The following is a 16,463-nucleotide window of genomic DNA, read 5'->3' as shown; positions in this document are numbered from 1 at the left end:
TATGTTTAATACCATCCATGGTTAACGTATAATGTATTTGTCTTAGAACCCTTTATCCATCACCAGTTTCAAATAACAAGATTGTTCTATGGGAAAACACAATCCAGTTTTTATAATGTATTGGTCTATGACATGCTACCTGGGAAGCACTGTGGCAAAAATGGCTGACTATGTATGTGTAAATAATGTGTAGAGAAGATGCATGTGTGTTTAGCCACCCCAAGATAAATATATGCTCAGAAACATGCATATATATATGCATGTTTATATATATATATATATATATATGTAGCTCATTGTAAGTATGTATCGAGAACACTTCATTAAATGCTAGTATCCAAGTGTAGGAAGTAAATAAAAATACAAAGGAAAAAGAGGGCTTTGGACTATTTTTAAATTTCTGTTATTGTTAATAGTGTACCCCATTGCCATAAGATATCAAAATATTAAGAATTACCAAAATGGGGACTTCCCTGGTGGCGCAGTGGTTAAGACTCCACACTTCCAATGCAGGGGGCCTGGGTTAGATCCCTCGTCAGGGAACTAGATCCCACATGCATGATGCAACTAAGAGTTCACATGCCACAACTAAGGAGCCTGCCTGCCGCCACTGAGACCCAGCACAACCAAATTAAAAAAAAAAAAAAAGAATTACCTACATGGTGTGATTATGCTTTCCTGCATTTCCATGGACTGATAAAATATAATACCAGGGAAAGATGTCACATACAGTACCTGCTCCATCTTGCTGAGGAAACAGTCAATGTAGTCTCGAGGGTTATTATGATCCAGGGACTTCTGATGCTCCTTCACTTTTTCCAGAATAAAATATTTAACATCATTAAGCCTTTTTGAGAATGCTTTGTGCTCTCCAGGGAGATGCTTTATGAGTTTTGGCCATAGATTGTAAATCTAAAATGAGAAAAAAAATACATCAGCAATTCAGTTTGTGAAGAGAGACCAGTGTTTCTAAGTGGAGCACCTAACCCTCTGTGGGGTCTGGCTAGGGAGAATCCCTTCCTCAAGCTTCTGAGCAGAAAAGAAGGGAAGGTGACCATCACGTACATGAGAGAGCAGCCCCTTCCCATCTCCTTGCTCAATCACCCTTGGCCAACCTCAGAGTCGAGAAGGGGAGAATGTGCGTAGGGGCCTTAAAAGAAACATAGGCAACGGGGAACGTGATGTCTTCTTTTGTGGGAGTCAACTCACAGAAGCAAGCAGAGGGCAGCCTTCCATAGGTGCTGGGGTAAGCGACACTGCACTCATCCACTCGACAAGACACACGTTGTGGGAAGGTGACAGTGCTTGTGTTGGCACGTGCTCATGGGGCAGGGTGGGGAGCTCACAGCCCTTTACCCTGCCTATGGGCTCCCAGTGCCCCCATGAGATCAACTGCAAGGGCAGATGCAGACTTGGCTTTACCTGGTTCCAGGGAGAGCTTATTCGATTAAAATTTTTATTTAACACACTCAACAGGGAGAGTAACGTCTTATTGTTGTAGTGGAAACGCTCATTGAAGAGGACGGAGCAGATCACGTTGCAGGAAGCACAGGAGAGGATGAAGACAGGGTCCAAGGGCTGAGCTGATGTGAGAAAAAAAAAATTCTAACATTTAGAATTTTCATCAGCTTGCATTAGGGCTTCAAGAACAGGGCCTCCCTCTTGCTCAGATTGATACCTATATTTTATTTTCTCTAAACTTCTTCAAATTAGGATGTAGGGATCTTCTACTAGTAGTACATGCTCTATAGTATTATACTACGCTACTACTACTAATTATTATGTTACTCAATGAATACTGTAATAGTCATAAGAGCAACAGGTAATATTATGGAGTATTATACATGCTGGATACTGTGTAAATGTTTTGCAAACTGTAACGTTTTGCAATACTGTAATAGCCATAAGAGCAACAAGTAATATGGAGTATTATACATGCTGGATACTGTGTAAATGTTTTGCAAACTTTATTATTTAACCCTCATTCTGAGGTTTGATTTTTAGCCCCATTTTTCACATGAGGAAACTGCGTTTTAGAAAAGTTAAGTAACTTGTCCAAATTTACACATCCAGTAAGTGCCGAAGTTGGGAGATGAATCCAAACAAAAGGATTCGTGAGTCCTAAGTAACAGTTTTGGGTCATTTTCTTCCTGCTGCCTTTTTCCTAGTCAACGCCCTGACTCATAGAGCAGATTGTGGACTATTGCGTGCCTCCCAAAGGAGGAGCTTTGGTGGGAAGCTCTGTGTGTAGAAGCCCCTTGCCCCAAAGGATGGTCAATGGAACGCACCCTCTGTTTTCCTGAGCTCCTCCACCAGAAACTGGGCCTCCTCCTGGACCCTCTCCTCGAGGCCCCTCTTCCCCATCCCAAAGTTCCTCAGGGTCATGAGGGAGAAGCGTCGCATTTGTTTCCACCTGTTTCCATTACTGAAAAAGATTCCTAGGAAAAGAAGCAAAGAGCAGGAAAGAATTTTGCATCATGGAGTCCGACTTTCCCTGAAGCTTATCCCCTGTGTCCACCCTGCACTGTTGCCAGTGCCCCTTTTCAGGGATTTAGCAACTGGCCTTTGAAGAGCACAACATATTCTTTGGTTTGGGTGAAATATTTGTCACAAAGAAAATAAAACCCAAGCTCTGGTCAACAGAGGGCAGGGGTGATGGAGTCAGGAGGCGGATCATTGGCAGGTAGAGAACATTCCCAAGTGTGGGAAGGGCCCTCTGTCTGGTTTTGTTAAAAGTAGTAAAGACTGGCATGTGTTCTCACAAACCTCTTTCCTGAGTGTCTGTTTTACACTTAATATCCCTCTAACTTGTGGTTTAATTCTACCTGTGATTTTCTCTATTAGAGGATAAGCAACTGGAAAGCAGAGCAATAGGGAATATATGTTTCCATTTGCCTCTGAAATTACTACAGCTAATGTTAGCTAATCTGAACAAGGAGAAACTCAGGAGCAAAGGAACTCAGTATGTTCACACCAGTGTTTTTTCATTCCTTCCTCTGTACAAAACCAGTTACGTGTCCTGAATTTCCTTAATGCACCACCAGTTTCCTAGTGCCCCAAATCCAAACCTCAGGGCATCTTCACATCCCTCTTGCCCTTCACCCTATACATCTGCACTTGGTAAGTCCTGTCGATTCCACCTCCAAAATGTCTTTCTCATCTGTCCCTTCTTGTCAATTCATACTACGCTACCACACTTCAGGTTCTAATACTTTTACAGATTTTAAAAGTTCTAATCATCTTCAAACCAGTTTCCCTTTTCACTCCTCTAAATCTACAGTTTCCAGGTTACTCAAGATCAAATACAGGGACAATGAGGCTGGTGCTAAAAATCATTCAATGGGTCCCTCTACCCCACCCCCACCTCCCCACCTCAGTCTCATTCTGACACCTTTAAAACCTCAAACATTTCCATCATTCTCTCCCTTGGCTCTAACTCTGAGCTTATAGACCAATCACAGCTGTTCACTAAATGCAACTACATTGTTTTGCACCCTTATTTTGTTCATTCTCTCCCTTTTGCTGACAAGTCTGCTCCCGCCCTATGTGCTTTGTTGAGTTTCTAGCTTTCCTTTAAGAGCCATCTTGAAAACCTTCTCTTTGAAGTCTTCCCTATCCTCTACTGGAGATAATCTTGCCTTCCTTTAACTGAATTGGCTTGCGTGATGCTTTAATACAATTTATCTTTTCTACCTTGTATTACAGCAATTTGTTTACTTGTGTTACTTCCTATACTAGATTTTACTTAGTTAAGTGACTGGCGCATCTCTCCAAATATTTTCTGTGACACACGATGATCTCTTACCTTGCACACAGAAGATGTTCAATACACAATAATTTAAATATTCATTTCACATCTACCAAATTAGCAAGCATTAAAAAGAAATTTTGTACCTAAAGCAATCAAGCTTGTGGCAAATTTGGTGCATTGTTTAGCCTCTTTGCATATCACGACCTGTTATGGAAATTAAAGCAATATTTATAGCAAAAACTATTAAAATTGTCTTTGATCCATTAATTGCTTTCCTAAGAATTTACACAAAGAAATAATTCAGCAAAAGTTAAAAAGGTGTACACTGCAATGTCATCTATACTGATTTAAGAAATTTGTAAACAATCTAAATGCTAATGATAGGGTAATTTTTTGCATAATTATACAATGATAGTAAATCAATATTAGGAAAAGTAAGCAATTGTTAAAATGATGATTATGAAAACTACGTAAAAATAGCAGAAATGTTAATATTTAAAAGAAAAAATCAGTATACAAATATGTCTATACTATAATTACAACTATGTAAAATATGTGTGCATATGAACAACATCTGGGAGATGGTACATAAAAATAAATATGTTACATCAACTATACTTCAATTAAAAAATTAAAAAACAAAAAAATTTAAGAATAGGTTAGTGTATTGAGACTATGGTTAGTGGTTCTGGGTTCTAGAGTTAGGCAAATTGAACTCAAATCTCTACTCCAAAACTTTCTAATTTGGGTGAGTTATTTAACTTCTGTTGCCTCAGCTTTTCATCTGTTGAATGGAAATAAAAAATATTTTCCTCATGGGGCCACTGTGTTAACTGAATATGGTAATACATGAGAAACCCCCAGCACAGCATCTGGCACATAAGAAGTATTTAATAAATATTAGCTAATATTATATAATTATAGCTATTATAATAATAATTCAATAATACTCCAATTATTATTATAACATAATAATAACATTATTATTATTATTGGATTTTAGGAATATTTTAATCTCTTTAAATTTTTAACTGTTTTTGTATCACCTTTAAATCAAAAAGCAATGACAAGTTTGGTAAAATTTTTATTTAATCCTTAATTAGACTTTTAAATGTTGCCTTTTTTTGCTCTTCATTTATTCTTCCATTTATCCAATAAATTTTCATTGCTATCCTGTGCCAACTAAAGCATGTCACTTGCCATCCAGCTCTACAAGGATTAGGTCAATGGCCACTGCAGTCGCTGACCTTCAACAGACCCTGAAAGAATTCAGCGGGGAGATCAGGAATGAGGCACTTTGTGCTCTGGGGAAACTGACAGAACAGGCCTTCAGATAGTTAGATATTTTCAGGAGAAAACTTTAGGAGCTCTATTTCTTGCATTTCCTCATACTTAGAAAAGCAATAAAATCATTTAGGGAGACATCTGTTCCTCGTGACTAGCAGCAGCCTTCTACCGAGATGGGGGCTTGATTGCACATACCCCCTTCACCAAATCATACATATACGGACCTCCCCCCCATCTCTTCGGAGCAGTTTCTCAGAGCTATCTGAGACGCTGTCTCCTGGGCTATAGTCCTCAGTAAGTTCCCAAATGAAAGTGAACTCACAGCTCTCACACTGCATTTTTTGTTTGGTTGACACCGGCTGTATGCCAGATTCTAAAAATATTACTACCGTGAACATTCTTGCTTATAATTTTTCCCACATCTTGTATTATCTCTCAAGATAGGTTTCTAGAGGGGAATTACTCCATCATTATGGATGTCTCTTTAGAGAAGTTTGGTTGTTAAGGGGCAAGAAACCAGGAACAGTAACCGAAGGGAGTTGTGAGGAGAGTGCTGTGGAATATTCACATGCTCCTGGGAATGATTCACTGGAGAGTGAGTTTATCAGTCACAGTCCAACCAGCAAAAGAGAAGCCTCCCTTAATATTTAAAACAGAGGAAAATTAATCCAGGGAATTGGTTTTAAGGTGATGGAAACACTGAGAGGCCAAACCAGGGACAGCGAGACAACTGGTAATTATCAACAGCAGAAAACTGCTACCATCTCCCCATGGAAGGGACAAAGGAGCTCAGTGGCTGGGGTTACCTGGCCAGGAACCAAAGTGGCCCTGGAGTTATGGGGGGACATGCAGCTCTTGGAAGAGATGCTATCTGAGGCACAGAGAGAGGGGGGCCCTCTGGCTCTCCTTCCACTCCCCAATCTCTTGCCAGTGCCTCTCTTTGGTTGATCCCAGTCAGAGCCAGCTGTTGAAAGAGTGTGGGAATTTCAGCTTGCAGTAACTGTAGCACTGGGAACCAGGGCCAGTAGGGAAGAGAGACGAGTGGCTTTCAAGACAAGCGGAGAGAGATGGGTAATCAGGGATGGAGAAGGCATCACCAAAGAAGTAAAATCCTTGGGAAGGTGAGATGCAATAGGATCTAGGGCACATGTGAAAATTTCCCCTGTCAAGAAAGGGACACTTTTTCAATTGTAACAGGAGAAAAAAAAAAAGGAGAATGTGGGTGCAGGGGCAGATAGACCCATAGATAAAATGTTAAGAAATTGGAGAGTTCATTTCTGATACTTCTGTTGTTACAATGAGTTATGATACAGTGCTTCTGAGAGAGGAAATGTATAATGGGGGTGTTAATAGGAGGAATGAGGAGTCTCTGAGAGTGGAAAAGGGAGCCAATCAGAGGAACGTGTTGTATTAAGAGTCTAATTGAGGTTTAAAGTATTAATTTAAAGGGAAGCCAGTGTAATTACTAAGAGAATTTCTCTAGCAGTGTTTACCTTCTGGACACATGCACAGAGAAGATGGTTGAATTCTTCCAGTGTTGGAGTATATGCCAGGAAAATGTGATGGCAGGAGAGAGTGCCGATATATTTTCTAGGTTCTGATTACAATAAATGAGCTTTGTGAAGGCTGCTTTGATTCACTGATGCTGTCAGTTAAAAGTTTAAGGTCAAGGCTCTTGACAATATCTATTTCAGAGGAAAATCTGACATTTTCTATTGCCCTATTCCAAAATTGAAATGCTTTTGGGAGTCCAAATCTGGGAATGTACACATATACGCACATGAATCTCACATACAGTAGTCAGTCTCTTCTTTTCTACACGGGGAGTTCAGCGTTGGTCCAGGGCTGCCTGTGACTCAATGCAGAAGGCTCTGTAATCCTATCTTCCACTGCAGAACCACTTGGCTCCCACTTAAACTTCTGTTCTTCAAGTTTTCCCTTATCAGTGCAGAGGTGACACTTTCCTCTTCTACCTGCTTGTTGTTGTTTTCCAGAGTGAACCACAACATCTCCCATCCCTCATTCTCTTCCGTAGTGTGACCACCACCACTTCCCCATCAAGAATGGAAGCTTAATTCCTGTCCATTTGGATTTGGGTTGGCTTTTGGGAATTACTTGCAATGAATAGAATGGTTCTATGTTCTAAGATTTGGTCTGAAGAAGCTTTGCAGCTTGGAATGCTCACTCTCCAGATGCTCCCCCTCAGGATGCCCCCTCCTGGACTCCAGGCACCAGCGAGAAGCCCAAGCCACATGGGCGGGCCACTTGGAGATGCTCTGTTGACAGGCCCAGCTGAGCTCAGCCTTTGGGTCATCCTTGCCCAGAAGCCAGACTTGTAAATGAAGAAGCCTCCAGATGATTTCAGCCCTCAGCTATTTGAATCACCCTTAACTGCTTTATTTGGAAAAAAAAAAAAAAAATTGGATGTCTGCTAAGGTCCCAGGCCTTGTGGATCAGAGAAAACCCCTTCCACTATGCCGTGTTCAAATTCCTGATCACAGAATCCATGAGCATTAAAAGAAAGTGGGGGCTGGGGGGTTGTTGTTTTACATCCCTGAGTCTGGGGTGGTTTGTTACACAAGAGATAGCGATGATACTCTCCTATTTTTCTCACTTTGTTCAGAATCTATACCCATTATGTAAATATCTTTTTAAAAAATATACTTCTTTCTCTTTACCACACCTGCATCCCTGCAGGTGTGGACTGTTCCAAGGAAGCAATGCCCTCTCCACTCCCATTGCACTGGGGCAAGTATGTGCATGGGTGAATAATTACATAGTTGGTTGTTTCTATTTATGTAAACTAGATTCCTCAGTAGGTCTCTACAGTTTATATGTCCATAGATATAGTACTTTCCAAAAATGTTACAGCATTGCACTCCTCCAGGTAAAGAATGAATGGCTGTTTATCCATGCCTTTAAGAGCACTAAGTTATTTTAATTTTTTGCATTCTAGCGACTGAACAATGGCATCTAAAACTGGTGTGTGGATTGAATGAATACGTTAAAGTAAGGGGGCCTCTCTGGCACTTGCCACCCCGTGTTGGTAGAAATCCCAGAGTTCCGCGCGTCGGAGGCCCTTCCGCCGCGGCTGCCGTTGCAGAGCAGCAGCCATGGCTCTGCGCTACCCATGGCCTTGGGCCTCAACGAGGGCCACAAGGTGACCAAGGACGTGAGGAAGCCGAGGCACAGACGCCGCCGCTGGCGCCTCACCAAGCACACCAAGTTCGTGTAGGACGTGATCCGGGACGTGTGCTGCTTCATCCCTTATGAGCGGCGGGCCATGGAGCTGCTCAAGGTCTCCAAGGCCAAGCGGGCCCTCAAGTTCGTCAAGAAAAGGGTGGGGACACACATCCATACCAAGAGGAAGAGAGAAGAGCTGAGCAATGCCCTGGCCGCCATGAGGAAGGCGGCAGCCAAGAAGGACTGAGCCCTTACCCTCTGTGCACAATAAAACTTTTTCAGAAAAAAAGAAAAAGATAAAGTAAGGCCTTGAGCTGTTGCAATCTGTCAATGAGATAAATGTTTAAAGATTAAGACACTAGACAAAATATTGAGTTGACAGTTAACAGAAAATGTTTCAACAACTTGATTAGACACAAATCCTCAGCACTGTATTATAGTGTTCAAAGATCACTAGATAAGAAAGCTATCTAGTATTTTAGCAGACATTTCATTTTCGAAGGTGTTATGGGTTTGTTTCCCCTCAAAATATGTTGATGCGCTGGCCCCCAGTATCTGTGAATATGACCTTATTTGGAAATGGGGTCTTTGCAGAGGTAATCAAGTTAAAATGAGATCATTAGGGTGGGCCCAATCCAATATGACTGTATGCTTCTAAAAAGGGGAAATTTGGACACAGAAACATATACACAGAGAATGCCATGTGAACATGAATCAGAGATTGGGGTCATACATCTACAAGCCAAGGAACAACAAAGACTGCCAGCAAAGCACCGGAAGCTAGGAGAGAAACATGAAACAGATTCTCCCTCACAGCTCTCAGAAGGAACCAACCTCACTGACATCTTGATCTAAGACTTCTGGACTCCAAAACTGTGAGACAATAAAGTTCTGTTGCCCTAAGGTTTGTACACAGTTTTTGGTACTTTATTATGACAGCCCCAGGAAACTAATGCAGAAGGAAAACTAAAATATCAATGAATGGTTCTTTGTTATTTTCCAGGATAGTTTTAGGAAAGGAAGAGCTGAGTTCCCATTACAGGCAAGTAAGGAGCAGTAACAAGGATTTTATAGGAAGTTTGAAAACCAATTTTCTCAGAGTTGTGAAAACAGCAATTTTTTGAGCAATATTTTTTTCCCTCTTGAGCCCAATCCAACCCAGAAGCTTCCCGCTCCAATTAAAAGTTAATTTTAGGGGCTTCCCTGGTGGTGCAATGGTTAAGAATCTGCCTGCCAACACAGGGGACACGTGTTCGAGCCCTGGTCCGGGAAGATCCCACATGCCACGGAGCAACTAAGCCCATGTGCCACAACTACTGAGGCTGCGCTCTAGAGCCCGTGAGCCACAACTACTGAGCCCGTGTGCCACAACTACTGAAGCCCACGCGTCTAGAGCCCGTGTTCCCCAACAAGAGAAGCCACCACAATGAGAAGCCCGCGCAGTGCAACGAAGAGTAGCCTCCGCACACCGCAACGAAAAGTAGCCTCCGCTCAACACAACTAGAGAAAGCCCACGTGCAACAACAAAGACCCAACGCAGCCAAAAGAAAAAAAAAAGGTTGATTTTAAAGCTCACACACAGACAATGTAATCAACGTGTTTAGAAAAAAGGGAGGAAGTAGAGGGAAGGTTTGTTGCTTCTTAGGTGGGCAAATGCATCCTGATCTTATGTAAGAGAGATCAAAAATTGCTTCTCTTTTATCACTTAGTACCCTGCATAATATTTAATTAATTATTCATAAATATGCTTTGAAAAGAATTAGGTTTCTATTTCTTTGGGGCTTGCAATTTTACAGTTTGAAGTGGATTGGAGGAGACTTTCGGGTTGTCCTAGGCTTCTGTGTGTGTAATACTTCATACATATGAAGGAATATATGTAACATATATCTAAGTTTTGAAACATAATAATAAAATAATTATCTGTGATCCTATTGTCCCACTGAAGAAGTTGAGCTTGACTAAGACCATTGTAGCTCCCTGTGTCACCGCTCTGATCCTACCACCCTCTCCCAGCTCCCTCACCACCACCCCCCAGCTCCCTCACCACCGCCCCCCAACCCCCCCATCCCCAAACCAGGCTGACATTGAAAACACAGTAATTTCTATACCTAGTCATCTGTTTATTGTTGCTGCCACTATGCCACTGCAGCCTTTGTATCCTGTGAAATGCAACCCCAAGCGTGGCTTCTCCAGCTCCCTAAACCCTAAGACCTCTAGGTAACAACTGTTTTTTTCAAAATGTTCCCAGATTGATTTTTATCACAATCATATTTGCAGATTTACCTTAAAAGGAACTTGGAGTCTGTTTTTGATGTTTATCTCAATAGAGTTATCAGAGCATCTGTTGAATAATAAAAGAATTTGTCTGGTCTTTGTCCCTGGTTCCTGGGAGAGAGCTTCTAAACGCTTGGATATGCCCACTTCTAACTCAGAAGTGTCTTTGTTATTCATGCTGAGTCCCTGGGATCACACTTGAGTTTATGATAATGAGGTGACTCATGGTGGATCCCTAGACAGTTTCAAGGTGGGGCTCCATGCCAGAAAGACCAACTCTGTATTTAGAGAATTGGAGCTTTCAGCCAAGTGATATCAGCCTGACCTCCTGACTTTCAAGGAATAGAAGGAGCTAGAGACTGAGTTCTATCACGTGGCCAATGAGTCAATCAATCGTGCCCAAGTAATGAAGTTCCAATTAAAAAATCTGGACACCAAGCTCTGGTGAGATTTCTGGTTGGTGAACACATCAATGCATCAAATGGGTAATGCATTCTGCTTCCTTGGAAGAGAATACAGCTCTGCATTTGGGCCCTCACAAACCTTGCCCTATGTGTCTCTCCATTTGTATCTTTCATATAAATAAAACTGTAATTGTAAGTATGGCACCTTTATGAGTTCTGTGAGTCATTCCAGCAAATTACTGAACCTGAGGTGGTCACGGAAACCCTGAATTTTTAGCCAGTTGGTCAGAAGTGTGGGTAACCTGGAGACTCCTGAACTTGTGGCTGACATCAGAAGTGAGGGCAGTCTTCTTGGGAATGACGCCCTTAACCTATGGAGTCTGCACTAACTCTGGGTAGTTAGTATCAAAATTGCAGTGCAGTATTGCAGCATCTAGTTTGTAGCTTGTTGCAGAACAGACACTCATTAGGTTAATCAAACTTTTTTGCTAAAGAGAATTAACTTTTATTTTGAAACATACCATATCCTTTCTGGGTATCGTCAATAATTGGAATATGTCCTCTGTAAAGGAATTCATCACCTTGATCAATTAGAGCTTCCTTCACCGCCTCATATCCATGTAAGACCACAGTGATCTGGGATCCAAGGTACAGAGTGTAAACGGGGCCATACTCTTTGGCCAGCTGGAAAGAGATGCAAATGGTTGTAAGGGCTATTGTGAAATCTCTCCATTGGAGGCTTCAGTGGAAATTAAGTAATGATTCACAAGTAGCTTAGACTTTGCTCCATTAATTTCCTTTCAGGAATTTAACCTGGGGTACAGTCATGGATTCATTCTTTCCTTCATCTATACATGCAACAATTGAGCAAATATTTACTAAGCACCTATACTGTGTCAGACACTGTGCCAGGAACCCTCATGGAACTTAGAGTCTAGTGGAAGTAACAGGCAGTAAATAGCCGAACAAACTACATTTGCAATAGAAACTGAGCATAATTCTATGAAAGCGATAAAGAATGTACTATGTTGGATGATAATGGGAAAACAATAAAATAGATGAGGAATCTATGAGGAGGTAACACTTAAGGTAAAACTAAAGATGAGAAGGAAGCAGCCAGGATAAGGGCCAGAAGGAGAGCTCACTAAACAGGTATTAAAAAGGATGAAATCTATATATTTATGATAGCATTGTGCCAAGGGGAAAAATAGAGTGCTACAACATCTGACAGCTAGGGGTGTTTTCAAATGTATTTTACAACCATGCAGTTAAATTCAAAGCAGCCATTTGAAATTACTTATATGAGGATGTACAATGGTGCAGAAACATGTTCAAGTTCTAAATTAAATTGTTGAAAAATAAAATTATGTTTAAAAATCCATTAGGGAATTCCCTGGCGGCCCAGTGGTTAGGACTACGTGCTTTCACTGTCAAGGACGCGGGTTCGAGTGCTGGTTGAGGAACTAAGATCCTCCTGCAAACTGCGTGGAGCAGCCAAAAATTAAAAAAAAATCCATTTGTTAAAAAATCCATTTGTATATTATAATCCTCCATTTTTTATTTATGATAATTATTTCTAAGAAGCAAAACTTGACACCATTTTTTTCTTTCTGCCTTTTTTTTTTTAACTTAAATGGTAGAGAATTTTGCCATTTTGTACCTCTTTTCTCTGTCCCAGGAAAATGAAACTTACTTCCTTTGTTCTCTTTGAATGACTGTGTCTCTATATTTTGGGGCACACAATGCCAGGTCCTCCTCTCCCAACCTCACCCTCAGCTGATGACTTTGCTCTCTATTTCACAGAGATAATAGAAATAACCAGAAGAGAATGTCCATATGCGTCTACCATAGCATCCACTTGTTTACCTGAATCTGTGCCCATGTACATAGTTTTCTGTTAATATAAATGACTCTCCATGCTCCTAAAAAAGGCCCAATTCTCCAACTTGTGCACTGGATTCTAGTCCTTTCCAGCTATGGCAACATGACTTTCCTCTTTACAGCAAAACTGAGCAACATCACCCTATTTTCCCCCTTCCCCTGCCCCTGGCAACCACCATTCTGCTCCCTACAAGTTTGACTCTTTTAGAGTCCACATTATGAGTGCATATAGTATTTGTCCTTCTGTGTCTGGCTTATATAACTTAGGATAATATCCTCAAGGTTCAACCATGTTGTTGTAAATGGCAGGATGTCCTTCTTTTTTAAGGATAAATAATAATACTCTGTGTGTGCGCATCATATTTTCTTTATTCATCCATCAGAGGACAGTAATTAGGGTTGTTCTGGAGAATATATGCTTGCACAATGAACTCATTGAGATAATACTTTTTCCCAAAGAATATTTCCAAAGGAGTGAATGTCGTCAGTCAGCATAGCAGAGCTGGGCTGTGTCAGAGCAAGATGTGGGGATCACTCTTTAGAAGGAGGATCATAAAGTATCCCACAGATTAGTATAAAATAGTAATAGTAATATAAAAGGACAGTTATTACATTTGCTTGGCTTGCCTTTTGGTAAGTGTTACACGCAGAGGGGACTGGAAGCCTTTCAGTCAAAGTATGTTCTGACTTCAGAATTTTCCCATTCACTAGAATTCAATCTATATCTCAGGTCAGGTTAACACACCTCACTACCTGCTCTAAAGTGATCCAATCCAGAAAAAAAAAAAAAAGATATCTGTCTTCTAATACAGAAACAGACACCCCAGGTGTCTTAGTGGTGAGTAAAACTAAGAACGCTTGAAGAAGACATGAAGATAACCTGAAGATGACCCCCCCCCCCTTACCTGGAGATGACCAGCCTCTAATGAAACCCTTACCTTGGAGAGAGATGCAGGGACATCCTTGAGGTTTAGTTGCATCAGATTCCCAATGATGGGAAGGGGAGTTGGGCCAGGGGGAAGCCTTCCCCCTTTGTGACTTTTCTTCCACACAAAAAGCAAAACCAGGCAAGTGACACAAATCACAAGAGCAAGAGTAGTGATTTCCAGCAGTGCCATCTCAGCTACTCGATGTTGGTAACTGTCTGGATTGCTTGTTAGCAAAGTCTTGCACACACCCGGGGTATGACCTGCCAGCCAAAGGCTGGTCTGAGTTCTTGGACTTGGAAAAAAACAACCTGGAATTGGTTTTGGCCGTATTTACCTTCCTGAAGCTTGAGATTAGGGAGGATTCATATCTTTCCTACCTCTTGTTCACAAAATCTGCAACTTTTGATTTTTTAAGCCTCTCCATTACATGTACTATTTCCTTTTAGCACTAATGATTCATTAACTATAAAGCTGGGGGATTAAAAGGTACAAACTATTAGGTATAAAATACACGACAAGGATATATTGTATAACATGGGGAATATAGCCAATATTTTACAATAACTATAAAGAGTATAACTTTTAAAAAATTTTTCTAAAGATTTTTTTTTTGGGATGTGGACCAGTTCTAAAGTCTTTATTGAATTTGTTACAGTATTGCTTCTGTTTTATGTTTTGGTTTTTTGGCCACAAGGCATGTGGGATCTTAGCTCCCTGACCAGGGATCAAACCCACACCCCCTGCAGTGGAAGGCGAAGTCTTAACCACTGGACCACCAGGGAAGTCCCTAACCTTTAAAATTTGTGAATCACTATATTGTACACCTGTAACTTAAATAATATTGTACAGCAACTATACTTCAATAAATTTTTTTTTTTTTTTTTTTTGTGGTACGCGGGCCTCTCACTGCTGTGGCCTCTCCCGTTGCGGAGCACAGGCTCCGGATGCGCAGGCTCAGCGGCCATGGCTCACGGGCCCAGCCGCTCCACGGCACGTGGGATCTTCCCGGACCGGGGCACGAACCCGTGTCGCCTGCATCGGCAGGCGGACGCTCAACCACTGCGCCACCAGGGAAGCCCAATAAATAAATTTTTTAAAGCTAACAAAAAGGGCTTCCCTAGTGGCTCAGCGATTAAGAATCCGCCTGCCAATGCAGTGGGCACGGGTTCAATCTCTGGTCTGGGAAGATCCCACATGCTGTGGAGCAACTGAGCCTGTGAGCCACAACTACTGAAGCCCACGCGCCTAGAGCCTGTGCTCCGCAACAAGAGAAGCCACCGCAATGAGAAGCCGGCGCACCGCAATGAAAAGTAGCCCCCCACCTCCCCACCACAGCTAGAGAAAGCCCATGTGTAGCAATGAAGAACCAATGCAGCAAAACAATAAATTAAAAAGCTAACCAAAAACTTTTTTAATTGCAATCTACAATGATTGATTTTTAAGTGTTAAACTAACCTTATATTCCTAGGATGAACACCTCTTCTTTCTCATGATGTAATAAAACTTTTCTATTTTGCTGGATTTGATTTGCCATTACTTTGTTAGGGATTTTTGTACCTATGTACATGAGAAATATTGGTTTGCAATTTTGTTCTCTGTGTTTGGTTTTAATATCAGGTTTATGAGAGCCAGATAAAATAAGTAGGCAAGTGCTCCATTTTTTTTCTTTTTAATAAAAGTTTTAAAATTTTTAATTAAAAGATTAGTATTATTTTTCCTGAAAAGTTTGATAAAATGCCACAGTGAAACAATCTGATGCCTTCCTTGTACGAAAATTTGTTATTAATTTATCTAATTAAAAAAAGAGTTCTAGAAATAGATAATGGTGATGATTGCACAAAATTGTGATCGTACTTAATATTACTGACCTGTACATTTAAAAATGGCTAAAATGGTAAATTTTATGTATCTTTTATCACAATAAAGAAAAAAACCCGATTACTTAGTTGGTATTTGAAAACGTTATCTAACTTGTATTTGCATTTAAGGTAATTAATGCTTTTATTTATTCTTTGAGATAAATCTTACTATTAATAGTAATGTCTCAGAATCTAGACATTATCTTATGGGGAATTTGTTAAAATAAATATTTTTCAAAATCTAAAAAAGTCTACTGTTGTTTCCTACTAATTACAGAAAACATTAAAAAAATCTATTTAGCACTAAAATTCTTGTTTCAACTTTACTATTTTTCACTAATTTCAGAGCCATCTATTTCTCTGTATTTTCCCACAGCAGACTATTTGCTTCCATTAACCAACCTTACTGGCCTGCATTCATATATCCTTTAGCTGTGGGGCCACTAGGCTGGGATGCAGCCATAGCCGATGATGGGTTTGTGCATGAAGAACCCAGGCATAGGTAGCTTAGGGACTTCATATATTAATACATTGCTGTATTCCTTCCGGCACTTTCTGTGAAACCAGTGTCCACTGATGCTTACGCTCAGTTGTTTGCAAGCATTTGTTTGCAGACATTCCACAATGAGGTAAATTATTGACTTTGAAATGTTTGAAAAGTTAGAACTTTAATGTTCTGGACATTGAAAGCAAGTGAATAAACAGAGTGGACTGGTAAACATGTTGGAAAAGGGAAGTTTTAAAATTACCTAATCAATTTCCCTGCTTAAAAATCTTGAAAGCGTTTGTTTTTTTTTTAATTTTTGTTTTTTAATGGACTTTTCCTTTTATTACTAAGGCTTTATATTTCTAGAGCAGTTTCCGGTTCACAGCAAAATTGAGCAGAAGATACAGG

General features: G+C 40.6%; 1 protein-coding gene and 1 pseudogene across 1 annotated transcript in view; one reads left to right on the top strand and one right to left on the bottom strand.

Moving 5' to 3' along the window:
* The window catches only part of LOC132439707 (cytochrome P450 2C23-like), a 32,306-nt gene extending 18,325 nt beyond the window's left edge, over nt 1–13,981 (bottom strand). The window contains exons 1-5 of the mRNA XM_060034265.1: nt 13,719–13,981; nt 11,421–11,583; nt 2,289–2,438; nt 1,423–1,583; nt 736–912 (exon numbers count right to left, since the gene is read on the bottom strand). Of these exons, the coding sequence (XP_059890248.1) occupies nt 736–912; nt 1,423–1,583; nt 2,289–2,438; nt 11,421–11,583; nt 13,719–13,898 (831 nt within the window). The 5' untranslated portion in view covers nt 13,899–13,981. The remainder of the gene's footprint in view (nt 1–735; nt 913–1,422; nt 1,584–2,288; nt 2,439–11,420; nt 11,584–13,718) is intronic.
* On the top strand, nt 8,152–10,195 carry LOC132439708 (large ribosomal subunit protein eL36 pseudogene; annotated as a pseudogene).
* Nucleotides 13,982–16,463: the final 2,482 nt, after the last annotated feature.

This window comes from Delphinus delphis, chromosome 16 (assembly GCF_949987515.2).
Source record: "Delphinus delphis chromosome 16, mDelDel1.2, whole genome shotgun sequence".
NCBI lineage: Eukaryota > Metazoa > Chordata > Mammalia > Artiodactyla > Delphinidae > Delphinus > Delphinus delphis.
This window is presented reverse-complemented; position numbering and strand designations above follow the sequence as displayed.